Genomic DNA, 27,607 nt, shown 5'->3' with positions numbered 1-27,607 from the left:
GGTATTATTCTTAATTTGTTTTTTTTTATACCATACAGTTTGTCAATTTTAATGTAAGAAAAAAAATAGTAGAGAAAAAAATTAAGAAAATATTTAAAGCTAACTTATTTTTTTTAATAAAATTAAAAATGATTCTTTTGTAAACAGTAGATACTAATATGTGTTGCTAAGTTTGTATAGCTTGGGGGGAAGGTGGTATGAAGTAAGTGTGTGATTCGAAGCGTGTGGCTCAAGGGGATTCAGAGAAACGCAAGAAATGGAAATACTGGATCCAGGTAGGGTGGGCGAGTGTGGGATCGATCCACCGAGATCCCTGTATGATGACTCCTATTTTGTATATCGTAGAGTAGAGCAATTGTAGTAAAGTCCCCTTTCAATGTTAGTGTGTTGGATTCGATTGGCGGGTTGAGATCCCTAGCCCTGGGAGTCTCTGTGACAGTCGGATGGCCTAATCGTATGCCGAGCAAATGCACACATAACAAGTGTGCCTAAGTTCGTCATGTCGCAGTAGTCGGCACTTTTTATATTTAAGCCCAAATAAATGAAACTATTATAAATAAATATATTTTGTTTACTTCAAATATATTGTCAGCTATCTTTGTGTACAATTTCGCTAAGAAAAGATGATTTATTCTAATGAAAATTAATTTTTTGCCTGTGAAGGTCCTCAACAGTCCATATTCTTAAGAAAAGAACAATAAAGACGTCGAATCAGTTTAACTAAACAAAAATATTATATTTTAATGAAATAATTGATTATTATTATTAATTATTCTTACAAAAAAATTGGTATGCCGACTGTTGGAACATGCCATACCGACAATTAGCAAGTGGTGCCGACTACTGGCAAAAAGCATTGTTTTAATAAAACTACAAATTTATGAAATTTAATAAAAAGTTATTAAAACTTTATTTATTATTGCGGAAACTATACAAAATTTCGAATCTGAATAAATTAACTTTGTAATAATTGAAAAGTTCCACTCAGAATGGTGAGCGATTAAAAATGCGAAAATCCTAAAAGTGCCGACTACTGGCACACTTACCCTATTTATTATTCAAAACAATACACACACATACACAAAATGTGTATATGTTTTGACAGAATAAGGCACAAAAAATAATTATTTAGGGGGTAGCTTTGTTCTACCTTCTGTAATTATGCCATGGTAGTACCATGGTAGAAGAATATAGGTACACGCATCGAAACAGCTGCTGGGACAATGAACTGTCAAGTCAATATTGGAATTGAAAATGTTGAATGAAAAATTATTTAAATTTGTAAAAAGCAGCGTTCGAAAATAAACAGTATGGTACCGTAGTGTTCTGTACCGTTCCGAGGTGGAGTGGTACACTAAGATAATGTACCGTACCGGAACACAACCCTTAAAAAATATTTTAGTGGTACTGTACCGGAGCACAACGAGAATCGTACTGTACCGCAGTCGGAACACTAAAAAACGTAGTGTACCGCAGTCGGAGCACTACGAAATCGTAGAGTTCCGCAGCTGGAGCACTACAAAATCGTAGTGTACCACATGGCGGAAGTTTAAAAAAATAATGTACCGGTAGTGTACCACATATGTGTTGTTTACGATTTATAAGAAAAAATACTACAATTCAATATTAAGAAAATTAAATACAATATGAGAATTATTCCAAATTATATGCAACAAGCTGTTTCCATTTATTTGATATTTTTTGTTCACTTTGAAAATAAGTCAAATGGCACGAAAGACGACAGGACGCCCCCTTCCAGTCAGAGTTATTATTGGGTGTACTCTCGAAAATATGATCCAATGTGTTCAATCTTTCAATTCCATGGTAAATCTCGTTAATATTATTTATGCGCGCCCCGCAATAATTATATTAACCAGATTTGCCATGGAATTGAAAGATTGAACACTTAGGATCATAATTTTGAGAGAATTTCATTCATCTTTAACGCTATTTGACTCATTTTTGAAATGAAAACAATTTGTTTCCTATAATTTTGAATAATTCTGACAGGCAGCGGGCATAGCCTCAGGGCTGTATTTCTGTAGTTTTACGAAGCTGTTCTACCTCCTTATTGTACCATGGTAGTACCCATTTGGAAACTTCAAATACCAAATTTGAAACAATTCTGGTGAATAATGTCGCTAAAATCATCAAAATACGGAATATAGAGAGGTACTGTTATATGGGAGCTATACGATATCGTGGACCTATATAGACAATGGTCTTTCAGAGGATAAAGTACTCTGAAGGAACTCCTTGTGTGGGTTTTCAGACAATTCCATTGAAAAATTTGGCAAAAATCTTCAAAATGCCGAATATCGGGATACCGTTATATGGTGGCTATATGATATCGTGGATCGATATAGCACATCTTCGAACTTGACCTGCTAGCAGACTAAAGACTGTCTTGTTCAAAATTAACTCTAGCGTGATTACAAAATACAGACGGACGAACAGGGCTAAATCGTCTTAGAATTTTACTCTGATCAAGAATATAGAATATATATACTTTGTAGAGTTTAAAATTATTATTTCGATAACAATAATCTAAACACACAAGATTAACCCACTGGATGTAACAAGGGCATGGGGCTAATCTTCAAAAGTATAAATGCGCTTTAAAATAATTTGGCAAGGTAAGATTGAGAGAAATTCTCAGAGGTTGGTCCTAGCTGTATATCCACTAGGAAAAAAACTATTTTTAGGGGAAATATATATTTTGCATAAATGGTATGGCATTGAGTTTAGCTAAGACTTTTTTATTTTCCTTCCTTTTTTGGGCATGTTTCATGTTCTTTTTATTAACCTCTAGTTTAATGTTTAAGACTGGTAAGAATTTTCAGTTTTCAAACATCTGAACAGTACCGTGTGTTCCTTTGTTTGCCTACAAGTTTTCCATATATGAGAACATTGTTCTGCAACTTTTGTGTGTGACCCTCATGTATCTATTTCGATTTCTGATGAAAACGATATATCGATATTGACGCAATAAATAAAGCATCGAACGTTTATCTCCTCTAGCCACACGTAAAATGATAACCCATATCTTAAACATCTGTTGCTGTGTTGTCGGCCGTTTTGTTTTGATTCCTTTTGTGTTGTCGGCCGTTTTGTTTTGATTCCTTTTGTGTTGTCGGCCGTTTTGTTTTGATTCCTTTTGTGTTGTCGGCCGTTTTGTTTTGATTCCATCTTTATTTCGATTTTCTCTCTGTGCTGTCTTTCTTTTCAGTGTTGCCATATTGTAGTGTCCTTTGTTCGTTACTTCTTTTTCTTTTCTCGGTGGCGTCGGTTGGTAATTCATTCAATTGATTTTAATTTATTAATTTATTAATTAATTATTTAATTTCGTATAAAAATTTATATATAAATAATTTAGAAACAAATAGAACAAATGTGTATATGTGTGATTTGAGATTGTGCGTGATTTAAAAGACTAAAAAAACAATAAACAAAACCCGACCGCCAACATAACCTCCAATTAATGGTCCATGGATAGAAAAGCCATATATGTGTCTCCAGCAACTCGAGAATATTTTTCCAGCTGTATTTATTTGTACCCTGATTCCAGGAAAGTATTTTTTCTTGGAGGACGGATTCCCTGGCACGGATATTGACTCCAAACGCCCCAAAGGCACCGTGCCGTACTATGTTCATCTAAATTGTTTATGGAAGCCATTTTAACAAAAAAATACTAAAATTATCCAACGGAAACTACAAAATGGTTAAAATAAAGCCATTAATTAGCGTAGTCAGAGCGGGTCGTATAAAATACCAACAGGGCTTGCAGTTGCAGAAATTTCTAACTAGTCAACCGAACGAACCATTTGGGGAATTTCGAAACTACTTGATATTGCAGGAGTTCGAGCCCGTCTATACGATTGGAATTCGAACCAAGGGATATACAACAGAAGACGAAGAACGTTTGAAAAAATTGGGAGCTGATTTTTATAAGACAAATAGAGGTGGCCTTATAACATTTCACGGGCCTGGACAACTTGTCGCATATCCATTGCTACATCTAAAGCAATTTAAGGCCAGTATGCGATGGTATGTTGCTACACTTGAACAAATGGTTATTGAGACCTGCAAGGAAATGGGCATTATGAATGCATCAACTACTCAGGATACTGGTATATGGGTAAACGATCGTAAAATATGTGCAATTGGAGTGCATGGTTCAAGATATGTCACTACACATGGCATCGGTTTCAATTGTTGTACAGATTTAAAATGGTTTGATCACATTGTTCCATGTGGTATTGAAGGAAAAGGGGTTACGTCACTAAGTGAAGAACTAAAGCGAAATGTATCAATAGAGGAAACATCACAAAAGCTAGTTGATACTTTTGCCAAAGTCTTTCAATGTGATACCATAGAGTATACCAATAGAGATCTCTTGCAAAGGGCTTTAAGTCCTTAGCTTTAAGGCTACTTACACACAATTTCCCGAAATGTATATATGTAAATGAAACCAAAGTCAACATTTTAATAAAGTATCATGTTATAAATGTTTACATCCTTTATTATTCGTCAGCATTTGTGCTACTAAACCTGGCTTTGTTTAAATTGCACTTCTTTTCGCGTCCATCGACAGCAATTTTACCACGCTTTAGTGCCTCCAAACGACCAATTTCTCTTTGTTCTGCTTTACGCAAACGCCGTTCAGTTCTGCTTTCCAGAGCGTTATCGAAGTAACGCTCCCGGAAATCCAACGTTAACGATTTGTCTACTATCACTTCCAAATCATCGTCAGTGCCCGGCGGTTCTGAATGTTTTTCATAAGTTAGCAAACGTCTTGCAGTATGACCACTCAATGGTTGCTCAGAATTTGCTACTAAATGTAAATTTGAATGTCGTGGTATCATTTTGTCGGAATAATCATCTCTATAAATGTAATAATATAATAAGTTTGTTTGAGCAGCAGCAAATAATATCTACCTACTTATGAAATGGTAACCAGCAAACCAATCGTCCACCAAGTGTTAAATGTTTAGCTGCAAATACCAGCAAATCTTTGTACAGATGCTGTAGAGCATAGTGAGATGTAGATGGATAATGAGGCACGTCTGAATTTTTGGTTGTCTGTTTAACATTTGTTTTTGTTTCTACTTTTTCTGTAGATTCACGAATGCCATATGGAGCTAAAAATGATGTAGAATTAATTTTTTTAAATGTAGTACATCACAAATTTTATGCCACTAAACTTACGATCAGTTATGATGCTGTCGAATTTAAGTGTGTCTGTCCATAGAGGATTTGAAAAATCGGCCACCACCACGTCCATGTAACGATCATGACAATTATACTGTTTTAAATTAGCTCTTATACTTTCATCCTTTTCACGAACTTTTTGCGTTATACGACTCGGTCGAGCACGTGCATGGAGCATCATAAAATCGATATCAGCTCCTAGAACGTAACCGCCAAATTTTGCGGCACTAACTAAAAGAGAACCTGTACCAACAAATGGATCGAATACCAGATCGCCGGGTTTAACTAAAGCTTGGTTTGCCATAATTAAACTTAATTGTGCATCCATGGATGTGTTGCCAATAAATTTGCGTTTTTTCAAAGACATTTCTTTCACCAAATGTCTTTGGCCATTGCACAGCTGAAAATACAATTGGCTCTGTTATTATAACTATCCCAGAAACATTCTCTTTATGCTTACCCATCTGCCGAATAGTATATCTTCTGGCTCTTCAGGAACTTGTGTGGGATCTAAACCCCAAAATTCAATATACCACCATTCAACTTGAGGTGTTTTAAGATCAACACTACCCTCCAAAGGCAAATAGTCCATTGTTTCAATTTTCTGTATTTTCTCCTTTTGTGAGAAGTGTTTGTTGTATGTCTCTACAGTGATTTTGAAACTGCAATCTTCCTTAAAATAACATTTTATCGCATTGTTATTTTCCTGCACATAACTCCTTAGTTGTTTATGGAATGAATTGTAATCATTTCCATGAGACCATAGCTCAAATATTGCTCTTAAACCAATAGACCTGGAGGCAATCTGCAAAGCAGAGCTATCATTGGGGAGGTCAACAATCCAAAACGGATTCTAGAAAAATAAACTTAATTCCAATGAATTGCTTGTGCATAATAAATGTTGTATACTTACCAAGGAATCTGCAGAAACTTGGTGATATTCTATGTTGAATAATTTGACTAGTGAATTAAATTCCTAAAAACAATGAAAAGGATTTCTTCAATCGAGGAGTAATAGACGAGTGTAGCTTTACTTACCGCTTGGCGGAAATCGACATGCTCCTGTGCAAACCATAAAATATAGCGCTTCCAGTTCTGCGTCATTTTTAAAACCATATTCCCCTGAAATACTTAAACCTTTTTTTGACTTTGAAGCGATACTCTTAAAACCCTAATTGAGGGGAAAGGTTGCCGGAATCAAAAGGACTTTCACGTGCGACACGTACAAAAACAAAAAGAAACAACGCGATAAAGATGTAAATGAAAACAAAAACAGAAAATTGACATACATGGCACATACAAAAATCAGGGATGGGTGCCCGTTTTCTATGCAGTGAAATTTGACAAAGTAAAATACAGAAAATGTGACACGTACAAAAACGAATAGAAAAAACACGATAAAGATGTAAATGAAAACAAAAACAGAAACTTGACATACTTGCAGGTAGACGCATCGACACAGTTGCTGGGACAATGAACTGTCAAACAAAATTTTGGATTTGAAAATGTTGAATGAAAAATTATTTAAATTTGTAAAAAATTTTGATACACGCAAATTATAATAACCTCCGAATGACGTCGTATAAAAAATAAAAAAAATCTATTTATTTTTGAAAAACATTTAAAATTTTTCGACATTCCAATGTTCCCAAGAGTTGATGTATCTACCCGTATTTTTCTACCATCTCTGACTTGACAATGAGACGTTGTCACACACCTTACAACTTGTTGTACAACTGAGAGAGCTTTTATTCAAGGTTGTATCGTTTGTGGCCCGGTTGTACGAAGTTGTGTCTCGGTTGTATGAAAAATCAAAATTTTTTGATATTTGGCATGTTGTGCCAACCGATTGTAACGTTTGTGGGCATGTCGCATACAATTTCATTTTGTTTTTATTTTTGAAGAGGCAACACCATTGTTTCGCACATTAAAACAATACGAAATCCAATCAAATGTGTAATTTTAATGTATATGAAAAGGAAATTGAATTTATAAAATGGAATTTCAAAAATTAATTATAAATAAAAGCTATTGATTCAATTATAGAACATGAATTTTTTTCCGATGCCATCTTAACTCAAATAATCTCTACGAAAAGTGAAGTTGTACAAAGAAGTTGTACACTAAGTTGTATCGTTTGTGATAGAAACACACAATTTGAGTACTCTTCAAGTTGTACAACCAGTTGTATCGTGTGTGGCTTGCATAATATTTGTATTAGTGCTCGGTAAGGTGCTGAAATGACACATATCGGATTTCTCCTCCTTTAAAATGGGTCATATTTTTGAATAATCTCAAAACACATCCCAACATTTTTAACCACTCCAGGATTAGTATAAATATTGGATAGATCGGACTACTCCTCGGACAATCACACTCATAAAATGCAAAATAAACATTGGATTCTTCAATTTTGGCACATCCCAACATGTTTGCCAACAAAATTGGTCTGTTCCAAAACTGCAAGAATGTAAAAGTTTTTACTACGATAACCGATTTTCTCTTTATGATATCCAAGCACAATTTTGACAATTTTGTTTCCAAGCTCAATTTTGACAGATAGCAGCACAGCAGTTGTTTTACCCCCTTGTACCTTGTGCCATGGTATAAACCATTCCATCTGATAATGCCTTTAAGTCGAATCAAAATTTAAAAACAAAGCCAACAATTTGTAGCTTCGGAGCCTGAAACTTTGCGCGTTGTACGTCGCTTTGTTGAACGAAAGGTGGAAGTACATAAAAAGCTTGAAGTCATGGCTAGGCATATTTTGTGACATTTCATAAAGGGATTACAGAGCCGCACTAAAATCCTGTCTGTGTTTTCCATTATAGTTTAACATTAATATGCATAGCCATGACTTCAAGCTTTTTATGTACTCGTTGTTTGTGATTTCAATGTATATCCACAAATGGTGTTATATGATTACAGAAAATTAGATTACAGAAAAATGCAGCACTGGTTATCGTCATAATATTTCATGTTTTTTTTTTTTTTCGATTGAAATATATAGAACTATATGAAGCAAATCTTCTACTGTGAACACCCTTAGCAATATTTTTGTGTTTTATGTCTAATAAATACAACACTGGCCATTTTGTCGTGTCGTCAAAAGAAATGACACTCGGCCATTTTGCATAAATTTCGACGGCACACACAATTAAGCCGAAGATTTTTATAATTTTCCGCTGTAAAATCACATAGAAATTGTGAAAATTTGTGTAAATATATAGCTCAAGTGGTACTACGTCGAAATTTTATGAATTAAATATGGCACGTTATACTCAACGACCGGAAAATGCTTTGAAAAGGGCGAACGGTGAGTTCAAGTGATTCAGTGATTTTTGCAATAAAAGAAAAAATCCATGTGGACATTCGACGACTACACATGCATTTATATGAGTGTGTGCGGCTGATGGGGAGTGAAAGAGATGACAGCAAAACATTGATGTGAAAAGCTGGCAATCTTGGAAATTAACATTTAACCAAATATTTTAATACATATTTCTCTATTCCCTGCAGAATTCATTGAAGTGGGTAAACCCTTGCGTGCCTTGGATACGCTGCAAGAGGTGTTTCGCAATAAACGTTGGAACTATGCCTACTCGGAGACGGTTATTGAACCCCTTATGTACAAGTACTTGTACTTGTGCGTGGAGCTTAAAAAGTCCCACATTGCGAAGGAGGGTCTGTTCCAGTATCGTAACATGTTCCAGTTGGTGAATGTCAACTCATTGGAAAATGTTATCCGTGCGTACTTGCGTATGGCCGAGGAACATACCGAAGCGGCTCAAGCTCAGTCTTCAGCTGCAGTTGCTGTTCTCGAACTGGATGATTTGGACAACATTGCTACTCCAGAAAGTATCCTTATGAGTGCTGTATGCGGAGAAGATGCTCAAGATCGTTCGGATCGTACCATCTTGCTGCCATGGGTAAAATTCTTGTGGGAATCTTATTGTCAATGTTTGGAATTGCTACGTATTAACACCCATTGCGAAGCCCTGTACCATGACATTGCCCGCATGGCTTTCCAATTTTGCTTAAAGTACAATCGCAAGAGTGAATTCCGTCGTTTGTGCGACAAATTGCGCAAACATTTGGAAGATATTTGCAAGAGCACCAATCAAACAACTGGCGTTTCCATTACTAAATTGGAGACCCAACAATTGTGTCTTGAGACCAGATTATATCAACTGGACTGTGCCATTCAAATGGAATTATGGCAAGAAGCTTACAAGGCTATTGAGGATATCCATGGCCTTATGGCTTTGTCTAAGAAGGCTCCACTTCCCAAGACTATGGCAAATTATTATCAAAAATTGGCCATGGTTTTCTCTAAGGCAGGCAATCAGTTGTTCCATGCTGCCGCCTTGTTGAAGCTCTTCCAATTGACTCGGGAATTGAAGAAGAATTTGACGAAGGAGGATATGCAGCGTATGGCCTCTCATGTTTTAATTGCAACATTGTCCATTCCATTGCCATCTGCTCATCCAGAATTCGATCGTTTTATTGAAGCAGATAAGAGTCCATTGGAAAAGGCTCAAAAATTGGCTGTTTTATTGGGTCTTCAACAGCCTCCCACCAGAGCTTCCCTCCTTAAGGAAGTGGTAAGTTTGTTAACATATACATTGCAGATTACATGATTTTAATGAGTTATTGTTTACAGGTTCGTTTAAGTGTGCCACAACTTGCTTCCGAAGAATACCGCAATTTGTACAACTGGCTTGAAGTTGACTTCAATCCCCTCAATTTGTGTCAACGCGTTCAAACTGTTGTGGATGCCATTGAAGCTATACCCGGTGAAAACCCATTAGTTCCCTATGTTCGACCATTAAAGGATGTCACCATTATGCGTTTAATTCGTCAAATATCGCAAGTTTATGAGAGTATTGAATTCTCTCGCCTTTTGAAATTGGCTCCATTCAGCAATATTTTCGAGTTAGAGAAGTTATTGGTGGAATCGGTTCGCCACAATGATATGCAAATCCGTATCGACCATCAAAAACGTTGTATTTACTTCGGCACCGACTTGACTGAAAGCCAACGCGAAGATCATCCTGATGGCCCAACATTGCAGTCCATGCCTTCCGAACAAATTCGCTCGCAATTGGTCAACATGTCCACTGTTTTACATCGTGCTGTATCTATTGTCTATCCCAACAGGGAACGTGACCAACGTGCTAAATTACGCACCCAAATGGTGCAACATTACCATGAAATCAAGGATCGCGAACACCAACGTATTTTGCAACGTCAAAAGATCATTGAAGACCGCAAGGAATTCATCGAAAAGCAAAATAACGCTCGTGAGGAAGAGGAGGCCCGTCGCTTGGAAGAAGAGGCTCGTAAAGCCAAATTGGCTGAGCAAAAACGCCTCGAACAAGAAAACGAAGAACGTGAACGCAAACGCCACCAAAACGAAATCCAAGCTATTAAGGAGAAGAGCTTAAAGGAAAAGGTTGAGCAAATTGCTCAAACTGCTCACGGAAAGAAAATTTTGAAAACTCTTGATGCTGAGAGTATTAAGAAGTTGGATCCTGAGCAAATTGCAGCTCGTGAATCTGAAGAATTGCAGAGAGAACGCAAGGAATTGCAAAACAAACTTAAATCTCAAGAAAAGAAGATCGATTACTTCGAACGTTGTAAGCGTATGAAGGAGATTCCACTCTTCGAAAAGTATTTGAGTGAAAAAATGGTTAAGGACAAAGAGTTCTGGGAAGCTCAAGAAGCTACCCGTATTGAGAATGCCATTTTGGAACGCAAAGACGCTGTGGCTCAACAAGAACGATTGAAACGTATGCATCCCGATCGTGATGTATTCTTGGAGACCCTGAAAAAGGAACGCGCATCCATTTATGCCAAGAAGCTTGAGCAATTCGAAATTGCTTTGGCTGAAGAGCGCAAGAGGCGTTTGGCTAAACGTGTCGAGCAAAGACGGGAACAACGTCGTCAACAGTGGTTACGTGAAAAAGAGGAGGAGCGTATGCGTAAGGAAGAAGAAATTCGTCGTGCCAAGGAAGAAGAAGAGCGAGCTATTGCAGAAGCCCGTCGTAAGGAAAGAGAAGCCGAAGACGAAAAACGCCGTATCCAATATGAAAAACAACGTGCAAAAGAGGAAGAGGCCGAACGCAGAATTCAAGAAGAAAGAGAACGCTTGGCTCGTGAAGTGGCTGCCGAAAGAGAACGGGAGAAGCCCGCTGACAAAGGCAGGGATGTTTGGCGTGCACGAGGTGGAGATCGTGGTGTTGAACGTGGACCTGAAAGACGTCCGGAACGTGAAGGTGCATCGGAAGGTGCTTCGGAATGGCGTCGTGGTGGTCCACCAGCAACTGGTGATCGCGACCGTGAACGTGAACGTAAGGACGGCGGCGAAACTAATGATGGCGGCAGTTCCTGGCGTACACGTCGTGAAGCTGAACAATCTGCTGCCCCAGCATCACGTGATGATAAATGGCGTCGTGGTGGACCCACTGATGAACGTCCACGCGGTGGAGAATTCCGTCGTGGTGGTGGCGAACGTGATGAACGTCCTCGTGGTGGTGGTGAATTCCGTCGTGGAGGAGATCGCGATGATCGTCGTGATGTCCGCCGTGATGAAAATACCACAGGAAATTGGCGCGATGCTCCACGTCCCGCTGCTGACCGTGACAATCGTGATAATCGTCGCCCTGGTGGCGATCGGGACCGTCGTGAACGTTCTGATCGTGGTGCAGCTGGTGCAAAGGATTCCGGAAATTGGCGAACTGAACGTCCTCCAGTCCGCGAAGAAAAAGAGAAGCCTAAGCGCGAGCAACAAGACAAGGGTGAGCATGGATATCTTAGAATATTATCATCCTTTTTATAATATACTTTTTATATGACCTGCAAGATTTATAAAAATATGTTATTAAAATTGTTCACACTTGTTTCTCTTTTCAGAAAACAAGAGCGGAGATGATGGCGAATGGACCAATGTCAGACGTCGTTAAGGGAATAAAGAATACTTCTTATATACATTTGTACTCTTATCAAAAATGATGATGAACCCCCTCCTGCATTTTTTTCTAAACACAAATTTTTATATACAAACTACTAATGCTAATTTTTAATCTGTATTTTATTTTTTTTTTTTTTTAATTTTTAAGCGTTATTATAACTATGTTCCCATTAATAGATCCATAATGGGAAGACACATCAGTAAATAGGGGATATTTTTTATGTGAAGAATCGGAAAATCACATTTTTTCTAATACCGCTACAGAAGTTTATTGATTTCCGTTCGCCGATAACCGATGACACGTACTGAAGTAAAAAGTTGCCACAGACACTATAAATAACTGCATAATCCTCTACATACATCATTACAAATGTTAACATCAAACATAGAAAAATATCTGATATTCTTAAAATGTTATAAAAACAATTCAATATTTAAGCAAATATATTACAGTATAATGAAAATAATGCTTGGAGGATAAATGAGTCTTTCTTTGTTTCCTTATTTTCGTGCATGTCCAGGCTTGAGGATGGGATAAAAGAGATACAAATAATGCAGTTTTTTAATTTATCTTAAAAAAAATCGTAGGCAATATGTGAAAGATATGTTGGGCAAAGTTGCAATGCAATCAATGTAATTTATTGCTATCAACAATTTTTAAATTTTTCATTTCGTTTGTAACACCTCTAAATATTCGTCGAAGCCCCATAAAGTATATATATTCATGATCAGCATAAAATTCTAAGTCTGTCTGTTTGCTGGCATCTCGATGCAGCCCACACCATTTGACGTAGATTTTTGCAATTTAGCATAATATTTTGTATTGTTTCTAGGATGGAAGGTATTGGAAATGAGATACATCGGTCCACGTTTTGTTATATTTCCCATATAATGATACCTCCGAGTTTCGGTATTTTGATGGATTCAGTCAAATTTTCCCACGGATTTGTCTTAAAATTTGTGTTTTTGTTCTTATTGGGTCGTAGGTCCGTCCGCGGAACCTTGTATACATAGGTCCACGTTACGATCCACGATAGACGGATATCGTTAAATCGACTTAGAATTTTATGCTAATTAAGAATATATATACTTTATGCAGTCTACGAACAATATTTACGGATGTTACGAACGGAATGACAAAGTTAACATACCCCCAAGGTGGAGGGTATAAAAAGTATAAACATATGAAGTATAAATAAATCATGTAAAAATAAGGAGCCAGCCGGTTACCTAAGCAAATAAAAACGGTCTTTATTTACTACCACCCATGGCACAAATACAGAAGGTAGAACAAAGCTAACCCCCAAATATAGCTTTTTTCTTTTGGTGCCCTTATTATGTCAAAACATATACACTCTTTGTGTATTGTTTTGAATAAAAAATACAATAACTTGAAAATATTTCAATTTTGGTTGCAACAAATTTTAAAATTTTGTGATAAAACTGTATTGTCCTTCTATTTTAGATTCCATCTCGTGGAATAACCCCAAAATGCCACGGGTTTTGGCCAATATAAAATTTTTGATAAAAAATGAAAAATAAATAAAGCCAACTGTTGCATATATAAAAGCCTTTAACACTATAAGACACCAGCACAAAGTTGCATTTTTCTAGTTTCTTTGAAGTTGACCAACCTTTTTTATTGAGCCATGCCTCCACCTTTAACACAAGTAGTTGGCCTGTGCCCGAACCTGCAGGAATCTACTAGTTTTGCAATTTTTTTCGATATCATAAAGGGAAAATTGGTTATCTTAGTAAAAACTTTTACATTCTTGCAGTTCTGGAACAGACCAAGTTTGTACATTTCGAAGGAGGAAACCACTGTAAAATTAAGAAGGTAAAGTTATTTCAAATAAGCATTCCATCTTTGCATATTCTTGTCAAATTTCACTGTATAGAAAGCGGGTTCCCATCTCTGATGGATTTATGAATATACATTTTAACAATGAGATGTTGTCAAATGAATAATTTAAAAAAATGTAATGATTGCAAGACTTTACCTTCTTAAATCTACCATGGAGGCAACTTTCAGTTTAAATTGTTGGATGTTGTTAATAAAACATTAAAAAACGTATATCATATGTTACCATGAGATTTTAATATAATGATGTAATGTATATTTTTCGATGACTATTCTGTACTCATGGTAGAATTAAGAAGGTAAAGTCATGTCAAAATATCTTAATCTCTTTGTTAAAATATTTATTTATAAATCCATTGTACATAAGCATATCAGAGATGAGAACCAGCTTTCTATGCAGTAAAATTTGACAAGGTAAATTAGAGGAAATGTAAAGATGGGAATGCTTATTTGAAATGACTTTACCTTCTTAATTTTACCATGTCTGTACTCTACTTTGTTACTTTTTCTTTGTTCTTTAGAAATTATTTGGTATACTTTGATGGCAAGTTATATTGAATATGGAAATGTCGTTAGCAAACTTTATAACAAAAATTGCATTTTAAACAATAAATGAGTTACTGAGAGTTAGCAAAATCTTACTGTAAGAATTATTCAGTAACATCATCTAACTCATGGTACAATGAAGAGAAGGTAGGTCAACTTTGAAAAAATTGCAAGTATAGAGGCCTACCTACTCAGAACAACCATATGATTTCAATTTTTTTATTTTTCTGGCTTAATATGTCAACTTCATTTGTTTATGTGTGCGTATTCTTTTCAATAATAAAAAAATTGTTCAGAAAATATTCAAATTCTGGTGTTTTCACAATGCTTATTGCAACGTATGCATCGACAAAGTCTTCAGTTTTTGTCGCGAAATAAACCATAAGAGATATATAGAACATGATTTTGAAAAGAAGTGTTGACCTTTCATTCAGTTATCGCGGTTTTCAATTATTTATTCAAAATAAATGCAACAAGTTGTTTGATTTTTTATTGTTTTGATACTAATTCTGACATTACAAGCCAAACAGGTAGACCTCTATACTTGCAATTTTTTCAAAGTTGACCTACCTTCTCTTCATTGTACCATGCTGTAATGTAGATTTTGGCATGAGTTAAGAAGTTATTATATCTCATAACTTTATTTTTAAACAATTAAAATACATGTTTTTTTTTATTTGACAAACTAGCTGATGAATTAGATTATGTAGCTGGTTTTCAATTTCCTACTAAATTCCATTTGTAATGTGGATCATGATGTGTAAGCGATCCCTTCGTAAAGGGAGATCGCCCCCTCGGTTGGCAGGGGTGGGAATGTGAGGCGTGGGTACGTTCGAAAAAAAAAAGAATTCTACCATGGATATATGGGTTTGATTCATGGCCGAAGAATACAGATAGATGCATCAACGCTTGAGAACAATGAGATGACAAAAATTTAAAAATATTTTTTTTCTAATATAAGTAGATTTTTATATGTATGAAATGTGTTTTTCAAAAAATTTTAAAAATTTGAATAATTTTTCATTCAAAAACTTCCATTTCCAAATTTGTTTGACAGTTCATTGTCCCAGCATCTGTGTCGATGCGACTATCTGTGTTATTCTAACATGGATTAAAATGTACAATAACAATGTCGAATCAGTTTGAGTTTATTATTTTATTACATAAGGATTTTGCAAGGATGTACAAATTTTTAATGCAATAAACAATTTTTCCTTTATGATATGGGAAAAAAATTGCGGAATTAGAAGATTGGTTACAAAAAATTTAAGCAATTGAAAAATGTATGTTATTGATAAATGTCTTTAATTCTTTGGATAACTAGTTAAGGAATCGTACTGCTAGTCTTATTGGAAATTATAATAGACAGGCCATGATTTGGAGGTTATACACTCAATATGTAACGGTTCTTACGCTAACATACTACATGGCCGTTGCGTTTAATCTTTGACGCCTTTAACCAATTGTATATTGTTTACGTTACGCCGACAATTAGGCATTCACAGAAATTACCACGTGCTTAATAGTTTTGACATTTCTACATTACACTTGATTTCGCAAATCAGCGGTCCAAAATATAACGTCAAAATTCGTCATATAGTAAGCGTCTCGTAGTTCGCTCCACGTGAACTTTTTAAGTGCTCCAAAAATAATTCAAAACATACCAAGAATCAAAACATACAAATAAATTTGTAATTATTTTTGAACGCGTACTTAGCGGGGCCTTAAATCAAATTATTGAAAAGTGTTTAATAAAAGAATTTCAAAAAAAAAGAAGTTGCCATAGTCTCCAAGCAAATCTATATAGGAGCAACATACACACGCACCTACCCAATTAAATATACCGCGGAGACAACACAAACATGTGAGGTTAAAACAGCCAACCCACCAACTTAAAAAAGGCACTTCAAAAGAAACCAAATCCCAAATCTTTGAGAAGAGTCTTAAACCAAAGTCAATAGCAACATCAACAACAAATCTAATAAAAGTGAACACGTTTTCTTGGCGTATAAATTGTTATAAAGAAGAGAATTTAAAACAAAATATCAAGTGCAAAGCAACTAAATACAGACAACGTTCGAGGAGAGGAAATAGCAGATTGACCAGATAGACGAAGAAATAAGTAAAAGGTATGTTGGCACACCACATACATGTGTATGAAGATGTTGGTAAAAGCCATGATGATAAATTGGCGTCTGCTGTTTAGAGTTATTGACCCTTTTATTGTGAAAAGCTTCCAACATTTCTAAAATTCCTTTGGGGGTAATGTAGTTGTGCTAAGCGAGCCTGTGTGCCAATGGAAATTTAGTAACTTACAATATTGAAAAATGAAAAATCAATTTACTTACAGAAAAGAGGGTCGTTGATCTAAAGTAACGGCAAATAATTAAAAGCATTAGTTACAGTTATATTTAACAAAAAAAGGTTTCCCACAGTTGTTGGTAGTCTGTTAGGGAAACACAATAATATAAAAATTGCCAGCAATTGCAAGAAGTAGAGTAAAACTGCAACGTGTCAACATAAATGACAATCGTTTGCTTCGATACGTTCAATTCCAACAATCAATCGTATGGCTTTATCTCCCACCACCCCAAAAAGTAGGGCCCACGCCGCTTGCCTTTCTTACTTAAAATAAATCTGTTATAGCCAATAGGAGGTACAAGATAATTTTAATTCATATATTTAAAAAAATTGTTTGAAGTAATTTTGAATTAATATTTAGAATTGTCCTTTTCCTTAGATTCAGTAGCATTCCAAATTAAGCGATTTAAAATACAAAGAGAGACGGTAGACAGAAAAGCACATGTTTATGTTATTTCTTTTCGTTTACATTGTATTTTTGTTGTTGTTTTGCCATTTTGTCGTCTGCTGTCATCCATATCACAACAATACAAATTATTTTGTATAGAGTAGGTAGAGTGTGCATACGGCAAGCATGTTGTCTTCAAACATGTTGCATCCAATTGGATGGCTTGTTTTTTTTGTTGATGTGGAATGTTTTGTTTTATGTGTGTGTATGGTGGAACTATGACGATGATGTAGGCTAGCATTGACGATGATGTTATTTGAAATGTTCGTTATAAATTTGAACACAACACGCTGCAACTTGTTCCTTGCATATTTTTTCTTGAATATTTATGATTGTTTCGTTAATTTTTGATTTTCTTTAATGTGGAGTGATTATATGACCATGTATTGTAGGGAAATTATTAATAATATCATAAATGTTATTGATAATAGTAATAATGGATATTCTATAGTAACTAATTTGTATATTCAGCTATTTTGTTTATACTAAACTGACTCATATCCATTAGTTTGGCAAATTCTTAACCACGTGTTTTCTTTTGAAGTGTGGAAAGAAGAACAGTGTTGCCATTTTAGTTAATATTTATGACCCAGAATATTCTTGCAAGGATAAACAAATTCCCATAATTCTCCAAATAGTTCCATTGGAAATATAAAGGCAAAGGGGTATCTAAACATAAATTGGAGGAGGGTACATGAACTTTTTCATTCCGTTTGTAGCATCTCTAATCTCCATCGTAGACCCCATAAAGTATATATATTCATATATTAAGTCGAACTAACGATGTACTCCTGTCTGTCTGTTGAAATCACGATACAGCCATTATTTGACGTACAGGGTGAGATAAAAAACTGCAACAAAATCAAACGCCATAATTTTTATTTATTTATTTTTTTTAATTTTATTGAATGAAAGCAAAATTTTCGGAAATAGCATTAAATATTAGAATATTTTTAGATTTGTTCGAATTGGTCACCTTTGGCACGAATTATGGCCTTAAAACGACCAATGAAACCGTCACACGCTGTCCTAATGTTTCTCTGTTATATTTTGGCCCATTCCCGGCGAAGCACTTGCTTGAGGTGATTTTTGAGGTATTGATCTTGAGGTATTTTTTAGTCCCAACCTTGCTTTCCAAAATACTCCAGACACAATAGTCCAACGGATTGGTATCCGGAGATTTTGGTGGCCATCGTGTGCTGGAAATGAAGCGAGGAATCTCATTCAACCAAGAATGGGTGGCGCGTGCTGAGAGCGATAGTGCTGAGTCCTGTTGGAATGTCCAAGGTCAGCGGCCAAAATGTTTGCGTGCCCAAGGCTTTATTACACCTTTCAGAATTATTTCGCGATAATATTCGGCATTTTTTCTGATACCACGGTCGATTAATACGAGCGGAGAGTGACCGTTGGCTTTTATGGAGGCCAACACCATCACCATGGCCGGCGCTTGAGTTCTGGTGGCCAACCGAAGGGGCACATTTTCAACTAACCTCTTTGGCAAGTAAACACGATTATTTTGTTTGTTTACAAACTGCTGGACAATGAATGTTTTCTCATCGGAGAAAACAAAATTCGGCAGTTGACCACTTTCGGCCAAGCGAAGCAACTCTTTAGGTCTTTTGAGTATATTTTCTTTCTGTTGCGGTTAAATTCTTGCACTTTTTGGAATTTCAATTTTTTCGGGTTTCAATCAAGTCGCATCTTTACTTTTCGAACCATTTCTGCTGATGTTCCTGTTTTCTTCCGCCCACTTCCTTGACGTCGGGTTATGCTACCAGTATCAGGGTATCGAGCGATGACACGAGACACAAAAGATTTATTCACATTTAAATGCTGGAGTTCCCTAACGATAGCCACTTGTGGTTTTCCAGCCTAATATAAAGAAACCACACTATCAAGCTTGAATTCCATCACGAATGCTTTTATACGCTTGTAAACAATATAATGAACTGTCACTGGAATAATTTTAACAGCTGTCGGACGAGTGGCTTAGTAATGACCGCAGTCTGAAGTTGGTTGCAGATTTTTATCTCACCCTGTATATAAATATATGCAATTTAAAATTTAACTAAAATTGATCATTTTAATAGTTTGAAGTTAACATTTTCAAATTTTAGAGCACAGCTAAGCTACTACAAGTTATGAGAATCTTATCAATATAGAAACCATTGGTATAATATTTTTGTGGTCATTTTCCAAAGTCATGGTGTGGTTGTGTTGCATTTAATTATGTCGTTGTTGATGGCTGTGGCGTTATTATCTTGAGGTTTGTGATGGTTTTTAACTCGTCGACAAACTTACCAATTCTTCTAACATTTTTAATCAATCGATAGAGAGGATCTGTCTGGCACTTCCCAGAGGCCCATGTCAACCCGTCTCTATGTCAAGAATGCCATGATTTATTCTTCTCATAGAAGAATCAAAATCTTGGAAAAGAAAACTTAGTGATCTGTAAGAATAAGAATCTCGGAAATAAACCCCTATTTTTCTTCTTTGTGATTTTTTAGTAAACTTTTAAATTTAGTAAAAGTAGATTGCATTATTTAATAATAGTTCATCAATTATTTTCGTTAATAATTTTTTCTTTGCAAATTTTCTTTTATCTTCTAAACAGCATTAGCTTTTCATAAACTGGTCGAGTTGCTATTATGGATTCAAGATTATTAAATGTAGTCTATGATGATCCGTTTGACGGAAACTTTACAAAATATGACAATGATACAGATTTTTGGTCGAGTCCAAGCGAGTAAGTTTTTGTTAACACATATAACAATATGAACAACAACAAGAGCGATGTGAATACGATTTGTGATTAACTCCCAATTTTTATAGTACCATGGGTATGCAACTAACAGAGACTTTGCACGGCATATTACCAATAGCGCCAACAGATGATTTTGACAAAGAAGAAAATGCTGCAACCGCGTTAAGTTTACAAAGCAATAAGAATGCGGTAGGTTTCAATATATTGCAGTAATAGAAGAGAAATAACGAAGCATTTAATAATTTCAAAATAAAAATGTCTTCTTCATGTTTTTTCTCCGGTCCGGCATTTTGTTGTTACACATACAACAGTTCAATTATGAAGATTTTGCTGGACAGCACTTGGCAGCTGGTGGAGCCATAGAAATAGTAACGGTTGATCCAAATGCTGATGGCTATGACAGCGATAGTGATGAGAGCGATGACGACGACGGTGATGACGAAGATGTTGCTGGTCAAATAAATGGTGTACACAGTGGTCTAATCGAATTTGACCGTCAGAGCCAATGTAGCAATTTAACATTTCGCACCAGAACAGACAGTTCTTCCATAGGTGACTATGAGTCACACACAAGTGATTATGATGATAGTGACGACGACGATGATGATGATGATGACGACGACGACGATGATGACGACGACGACGATGCTGATGATAATGAAGAAGCCCACAATGCCTATGTTATTGGCCAAATGGGAAATATACAAATGCCAATGAGTGCTACAGTTCAATCTGCAAATGTGATTGAGGCAACAACTAACTCAATGTTAGCCATGAATACGGATCATCATCATCATCTTATAGCACCCGATAATGATCTAATTTTAGATGACACAACCTATCATAAAAATCGTACCATTAGCACCAACACCATAAATTCGGATGTTGATGGCTTGGGATTAAATATAGATGCCAATAATTTTGATTTAGCAGAATTCATAACAAAAGATGATTTTACGATAAATCCTGTGACCGAAGATCTGTCTGCAATGGTGACGGCACCACCACCACCAGCACAAAATCTAGCAACAACCACAAAAGCTTTGTCAACATCAACAACAACACAAATTATTTCATCCAAGTCCATAGATTCAGATTCTGAATCGGATATAATTGTTGATGTTGAAACCGTAGAAGCTGATGATGACGATAACTCATTGAATTCATTGAGGAAAGCATCAGATCTGCTGAAACCCCATGTAGAACTGGCGGAAGAACAAAAGCCAGAAGATGATGTATCATTTGTAGATAATACAGCAAAAGATCCCTCCTGGAGTCCAGGCCAACAGCAGTCTGTGAAAAAGGTGGAAAGTGTCAAAAATGAGGTAAGTTGTTCTACCACTCTTTATGGAATATTCAAAGAGCACCGCATTACATTTTTCTTTCATTTTTTTTGCAGGAAAAATCACTGGCTCTATCACATCCAAAGCAAAATTTTAACAGAAATATTACATTAGTTCCTAACAAAAAACAATGTGACTTATTGAAGGGAAAATTTGGTAAAGGCAAAGCAGCTAAGATTACACCAAAAGCTACCAAGGTGACAAAAGCAAAATCTTTGCAAGAAAACAATGCCGCAAAAAATAGTAGTCTCCTCACACAGAACGAAACCAAAATTGAAAGGAAAACGGGCATTGGCATGGGAGGAAAGAATTTGGCTTTGTTGCGTTATCATGAACGCACCAGTATTTCCGAACTTAGTTCCGAAGAAAATTCAACACCTATCAAAACTCCAAATCCTGTGAGCATAGAAATGAAAACACCTGCTGTGGAGATTACAACAAATGTTGTTCAGCCAGAAGAGCTTTCTCCACAAAAGACATCCTTAGCAGCTGCAGCGTGTAAACGAAAATTAAATTTAGAAGAATATAAAAAGAGACGTGGCGATACAACGCCACTGGGCATTCTGCAACAAGCAAAAACGAAATTGCAATCATATAAAATACCAAAACTGGAAGATAAAGGCGCTACCCCACAAACCAATAGCAATGAAAAGAAAATAGCAATAACAACACCAACACCAACTCCAATCCCATCGACACAAAAACACAGCGATGAGGTCAAGTCGGTGGTGAAAAATCTTAAGGATCAACAAAGTCAAACGCAAAAAACCCAAGTGGATCCAATTACCGAGGCTAGGAACAAAGTGTTGCGCATGCAGGAACTGAAGAAAGCTCAACAAATGCGCATTATTGATTCAACAATATCGGCAAAGGTTCCGCGAGTAACAAAGCTCCCACCTCTTCGTGAAATTGTTAAAGATTCGCCATATTTCAATGATGCAGATAATCCCATTCAATCTTCTAAATGCCATCCCGATTATGAGGAAATTATTATTGTTTCTGCTAGTTGTAATACAGACATTTCCATACCACCAATACCAAACCCAGCAATACAACCAATAAATACAGCTTCAAGATCGTTACTCAAATCCTCAGCTTTGTTGTCAACAATAACGAATACCTTTCAAAAAGTCAAAGCTGTCGATAATGGTAAAATATCTACAAGTTCTCTGATTGCCAGTATACAGGATGTTGTGGTAAAGAAAACCTTACCGGTGGAAAAGCCTGAAGACAACAACGACGCCACCAACACAAATAACCAACAAAAGTCCGAACAACATGGTGAGGATAAGATTATAATGCATTTGCGTAAAGATAGAATACGCAAACGTACCTCCACCGTTGCCATACAAACTGAACTACAACCAGAATTTCCACCGTTGCCATTGCCCAAGGGAGCTATGCAACATAAATCCCGTGAACGTATGCGCAAACATCGTAAGCGTCAATATCGTAAACATAAGGATACCACATTATCATCTCTGTCCTCGGAATATTCTTCAGATGAACAATCAGATCATTCCAATGCATCATCGATATTACGTTCACGCGACAACAGTTCTTCGTCATCCATGGAACGTATGCGTACCTATGACAGTGCCATCGGAACGGGAGGTTATTCATCGAGAAGTAGTCGTAAACATCGTAGCTCTATGTCATCGTCCTATTCGGAGTCTTTGGATCGCGATGCCCGTGGCCGACGTCAAAGACGTACAAGTTATAAACAACGTTCCTCACGTAAACGATCGTCTGGTTCACCATACAGTTCCTCATCGTATACATCAGATTCTGACCGTTCTCGTAGTCCATTGTACCGGCGATCACGTAGTAGATCGAATTCACGCAGTTCACGTTCGAGACGTTCTAGTTATCGTCAAAATCAGAAGAAGAACTTTGTCGATCGCAATGTGTCACAACCGGCCGTGGAGGAACGTCGTATTGTCTATGTCGGTCGCATAGAACAGGAGACGACCAAGGATATGTTGAGGCGTAAATTTTTGACATATGGTACAATTAAACAGATTAGCATACATTATAAGGATACGGGGTAAGTCAAGTCGCACACAAAAAAAAAACCTTTCTCATTAAAATTATTATTTCTTCTTCAATTAATATAATAATTATAGCTTTAAAAGTTCTTCAAGATCTGTTGGATCTTTGTCAGAAATTTCCGATGGGCCTTACAAAAATATTCAAAAGAAATCATTGTATACATTATTCATTCAAAAATCAATGTAGTCTTTGTAAAAATTGTCGATTGGAAGAGTTTGGGGAAACATATTTTTAGCTGACGATAAGATTTCATATATTTTAGGGCTATCAAATAAGAACCCTATAGCCAATGTTTCTGTTTCTTAAGAAGCACATAATTGTTGTCCAGAAATTATACAGAACGTATGTCAAAAAATGCAAATAGCAGTCGCTGATAAAATTACTTTAATGGTCTATTCCCAAGTGGAGTGAATGGTGGTCGGGAATAATACAAGTACTTTGTATCTGAATAATCTCTATTTTTGGAAGATGAGATGTTCTTATAGCCCCTGGTCTTCGTATAGCCCCTTCAGGTATTCAGTATTTTGAAGATTTAAGCTACATTTCAATGGAAATGTTTCAAATGATTTTATTTATTTATTTATTTATTTATTAATCCATTTGTAATAAAAAGGCCTAATAGACCATACATAATTATTACATAGCCTACCTTAAACCTGAGTTAAAAAACAATTCAATAATAAAAGTAAATAAATTCACAATTTCATGATATATACATACGTACATACATTATACTACTATATAAAGTACTTGTTATTATTATTATTATTATTGTTATTGGCTCCCCAGCCATAAAAATTTGAATACAAGGTAATTAATGTCCATGTTAACAATAACTTTTAGATTAGATAGCAAAAAAAAAAAAAAAAAAAAAAAAATCAAGTAATAAAACTGCTACATATAACAACAACAATTAGGATGCAAGATGTTGAAACAGTTTTAATCGAAAAACATTGTTAGAATGTGAAAAAACTCTTAATTCCTGGGGTAATGTGTTCCAACATCGCGCGACCCGTACCAGTACACTTTTTCTAACGGATTCGTTTAAAATTCTCTATTTATATTCTTTAACGTGATCCATGTGTGGTGAAGAAATTCTGTCTGTATAGGTCCACGTTCCTTTCCGATATCGGTCAGTTTCATGATTTTTGCCACATTTTCAATATAATTGTCCGAGGCACTTGGTTTTTAGCCATTTTTTTGCCAAGGTCGTGACACTATGTCGCTGCGACAAAATGTGTACTTCCTCGCCACGGTCAAAAGTATAGGATCGGAAACGGTGTGAGTTCTATTCGGTGAAGATTTGTAACCTTGACTCATTCTGGAAAATTTTAAAATTTGTCAAAATAAGTTAACATTTATCAGTTGGTTTTGCCGACAGATGTATACATTCAGCCATTGTCTTATTTTATTCTACAATTCTATATGAATTATTGTTAGTCAAAATTTGACCAGAAGAAAGGAGTAGACGGAAATATTCATTAAATCTATGATTATCAGAAATGTTGGAATACACGAAGTGTATTCGTATGTTATGAGAGATATAATTATTCAAATTTTGACCCTTTGTGGGGAATGTACCAGAAGAAGTCAACCTATATTTATTCCATCTTCACACCAGATCTTGTGTTAGTGGAAATATTGGAAGGCGTGAAGCTTAGAATGAATGGGTTGTGTATTTTGCATTTTGAACCTTTGTGTGAAGTACTAGAACCATTTGGGCCGATATCTACCATATTCACAGCAGATATTGTGTTGATAGAAATATTGGGGCCCGGCAAGTTTGCAACGAAACGGTTGCTCATTTTGCCTTTTTTTAGCTCCATGGCTATTCAAAATTTTAACCTCTTGTGGGGGAGTTATCAGAAGAAGTGGACCGATGTATGCTATCCGGATTTTGTGTTAATAAGAAGTATTGGGATGAGTGAAATTTGAAAATAATTGGGTGCTCAATTCGTATTTTATGATCATTTTGTTTATTCGAATTTTCGACCATTTGTGGTGGAGGTACCAGAAGAAGTTGTCCGATATCATCTGCCATCTTCACATCAGATGTTGTGTTGATCGAAATGTGTAAAATTTAAAGACTTACTTCATATTTTTTTTTAAATGTATATTATAAAAATGTTGACTCTTTTTGGCCGTATGAAATGAAATATATTCGCTGTAGCTTTAAACGTTTTTATTCAAAATTCACTAAATCAATAATTGCGGCTCTGAAATTTCTTATCAAAATAGTTCCTTTTCATAAACGTTTCCATAATTGTTATCTTTCTTCTGTTGCTTTACAGCATGAAATATGGATTTGTAACATTTGAACGATCACAGGATGCATTCAATGCCATCGACAATAGTACACGTGATCCTCAGATCAATATGTATGATGTTAGTTTTGGTGGTAGACGGGCATTTTGTCGTGCATCTTATGCTGATTTGGGTAAGTTAGCAAAATCACAAAATATATGTTATATTTTTTTTTATTTTCACTCTCTCATTAATCACTTACAGACAATGCCGGCATCAACACCTATCAATCATATGTTTTTCCACAACAACAACAGCAACCCAAGGAGGAAGATTCTTTTGAGGCATTACTTATGAAAATGAAAGCTAAATTGAGTGCTAATAAGACAACAAGTAATGGTGGTGGATCAGCATCAGCATCAACAACAGCACCACAATCCTCGTCATCATCGACATCGGCATCATCGTCACCTTCAACCACAGCTACTTCTTCGTCGTCTTCTCCACCATTGGCCAATAATGATTATAATACAAATGCTAATAACAATGCAAATGGTAAAATTTGACGGCTTTGTAGTCCTGTTATCCAAAATTCAAATTGTTTATCTACAACCAACAACAAGACCCTGTATTTTTTTGTAAAACTTTTTCAATTATGCCATTATATTCTATATTCATCTCTGACCATTTTCGTGGTAAAAACCAAAAACGCCTTCGTGCCCATAGAAAAAATACTGATATTTTCCAAATTTTCTATGCAATAGAAAGAAAACTGAGTTATTTTGCTACCATAAAAGCCCAGCCATACACCATACATACATACATATACACACCACCACAAAACAAACAAATCTTTTTAGTTTCATGAATATGCTTTTATGTTTCTTTTATTTCTTTTAAGTTAGGTTTTTTTAATAATTAAGTTTCACCAAGAAAGCCAAAACAAAATGTGAGCCGGCCATTTAATGGAATATTGAAAAACAATTCAAATGCAAATCTCTCGGGAAAATTGCTAAATGTTAACAATTGTTATTTATATTTTAATTTGACATAAACTTGTAATTTTTATGAAAAGAGGAAACATAGATAATTTTTATCTTTCCCGGTAAAGTCAACGATATGTTTTTCAAAATTTCTACAATATTTTGTAGAGGTACATAGAAAATAATTAAATTTTGCAGAATTTGGAAGAATAGTTTGTTAACTGATAATATTCAAATCTTAAATTATATATTTTTTATTTACAACTAGAAAATATTGTGAATGCTGCTTGAATTGCTTGTTTTCTTGGTATTAAAAGAAATGTGATATAAAACTAAACAATAAAACAAGAAGTCATTAAACTTAGGTTCTTCCCCATAAGTTAAAACAACTTAAAAGATAACAGAAATATAAAAAGAAAATATAAACTAGCATAAAAGAAACTCTTTAAGAAAATTGTCACACAAAACCAAGAACAATAGCTCATTTTTTTACAAAGATTTTTTAGGTGAATCCAAAATCTGTCCCTTATTCTTTATCACAATAGCAACTTTTATAAATTATTATTTTTAGTTTTTAGTTTAACCAAAACAACTCTCAAAGCAAATTGTTATCGGTTTATGTTTTTGTGTTATGTTATTTTGTGACAGTTGCACGCAAAACAAGAAACTGTATTAAAAAGAAATGTGTGGTAAAACACTAAACCGATAATCTGACATTGCTTATAAAAAATTATTTGCTTTATGTGGTGCAACAAATTATTTTTTATATAAGAATAATTTTGTTGTTACCAACCACCGTCGTGTTGACCATCTACCCATCC

The 27,607-nt window shown here is 35.5% G+C and overlaps 4 protein-coding genes across 5 annotated transcripts; 3 read left to right on the top strand and 1 right to left on the bottom strand.

Annotated features, from left to right (window-relative positions):
- The first annotated feature begins 3,164 nt into the window (after nt 1-3,164).
- On the top strand, nt 3,165-4,512 carry LOC101898315 (putative lipoyltransferase 2, mitochondrial). Of its 2 annotated transcripts, none has more exons than XM_059126720.1 (2): nt 3,165-3,288; nt 3,377-4,512. In XM_059126720.1, exon 2 carries the CDS (start codon nt 3,719-3,721, stop codon nt 4,418-4,420), a length of 702 nt encoding a protein of 233 aa, XP_058982703.1. In that variant the 5' UTR covers nt 3,165-3,288; nt 3,377-3,718; the 3' UTR covers nt 4,421-4,512. The 2 variants fall into 2 exon arrangements, with proteins under 2 accessions (XP_058982703.1, XP_058982702.1); XM_059126719.1 differs by having other exon boundaries at nt 3,178-3,292.
- On the bottom strand, nt 4,484-6,539 carry LOC101900492 (tRNA (guanine(10)-N2)-methyltransferase homolog). Its single transcript, XM_005182495.4, has 6 exons — nt 6,250-6,539; nt 6,125-6,187; nt 5,672-6,064; nt 5,209-5,611; nt 4,943-5,141; nt 4,484-4,884 (listed from the first exon to the last, which is right to left on the bottom strand). The coding sequence occupies exons 1-6, from the start codon at nt 6,325-6,327 to the stop codon at nt 4,524-4,526; spliced, it is 1,497 nt and encodes a 498-aa protein (XP_005182552.1). The 5' UTR covers nt 6,328-6,539; the 3' UTR covers nt 4,484-4,523.
- Nucleotides 6,540-8,323: 1,784 nt separating this feature from the next.
- On the top strand, nt 8,324-12,651 carry LOC101898140 (eukaryotic translation initiation factor 3 subunit A). The gene is made up of 4 exons (XM_005182481.4): nt 8,324-8,527; nt 8,731-9,815; nt 9,875-12,011; nt 12,127-12,651. Exons 1-4 carry the CDS (start codon nt 8,479-8,481, stop codon nt 12,174-12,176), a joined length of 3,321 nt encoding a protein of 1,106 aa, XP_005182538.1. The 5' UTR covers nt 8,324-8,478; the 3' UTR covers nt 12,177-12,651.
- Nucleotides 12,652-16,166: 3,515 nt separating this feature from the next.
- Nucleotides 16,167-26,999, top strand: LOC101897968 (uncharacterized). The gene is made up of 7 exons (XM_005182480.4): nt 16,167-16,720; nt 20,015-20,146; nt 20,233-20,353; nt 20,476-21,489; nt 21,564-23,554; nt 25,851-25,996; nt 26,068-26,999. The coding sequence occupies exons 2-7, from the start codon at nt 20,049-20,051 to the stop codon at nt 26,367-26,369; spliced, it is 3,672 nt and encodes a 1,223-aa protein (XP_005182537.1). The 5' UTR covers nt 16,167-16,720; nt 20,015-20,048; the 3' UTR covers nt 26,370-26,999.
- The last annotated feature ends 608 nt before the right edge of the window (nt 27,000-27,607 follow it).

The sequence above is a fragment of the Musca domestica genome, unplaced genomic scaffold (assembly GCF_030504385.1).
Source record: "Musca domestica strain aabys unplaced genomic scaffold, Musca_domestica.polishedcontigs.V.1.1 4, whole genome shotgun sequence".
NCBI lineage: Eukaryota > Metazoa > Arthropoda > Insecta > Diptera > Muscidae > Musca > Musca domestica.
Note: the sequence above shows the minus strand (reverse complement) of the source record. Positions and strands in the feature narration are given on the sequence as shown.

Coding starts and splice junctions, on each gene's coding strand:
- LOC101898315 (XM_059126720.1), top strand. CDS start 3,719: ATGGTTAAAATAAAGCCATTAATTAGCGTAGTCAGAGCGGGTCGTATA.
- LOC101897968 (XM_005182480.4), top strand. CDS start 20,049: ATGGATTCAAGATTATTAAATGTAGTCTATGATGATCCGTTTGACGGA. Junction 20,354..20,475: donor TACAAAGCAATAAGAATGCG/GTAGGTTTCAAT, acceptor CACATACAACAG/TTCAATTATGAAGATTTTGC. Junction 21,490..21,563: donor TGGAAAGTGTCAAAAATGAG/GTAAGTTGTTCT, acceptor TTTTTTTTGCAG/GAAAAATCACTGGCTCTATC.
- LOC101900492 (XM_005182495.4), bottom strand. CDS start 6,327: ATGGTTTTAAAAATGACGCAGAACTGGAAGCGCTATATTTTATGGTTT. Junction 5,142..5,208: donor CGACAGCATCATAACTGATC/GTAAGTTTAGTG, acceptor CATCATTTTTAG/CTCCATATGGCATTCGTGAA. Junction 4,885..4,942: donor TGCTGGTTACCATTTCATAA/GTAGGTAGATAT, acceptor TTACATTTATAG/AGATGATTATTCCGACAAAA.
- LOC101898140 (XM_005182481.4), top strand. CDS start 8,479: ATGGCACGTTATACTCAACGACCGGAAAATGCTTTGAAAAGGGCGAAC. Junction 8,528..8,730: donor TGCTTTGAAAAGGGCGAACG/GTGAGTTCAAGT, acceptor TATTCCCTGCAG/AATTCATTGAAGTGGGTAAA. Junction 12,012..12,126: donor GCGCGAGCAACAAGACAAGG/GTGAGCATGGAT, acceptor TTCTCTTTTCAG/AAAACAAGAGCGGAGATGAT.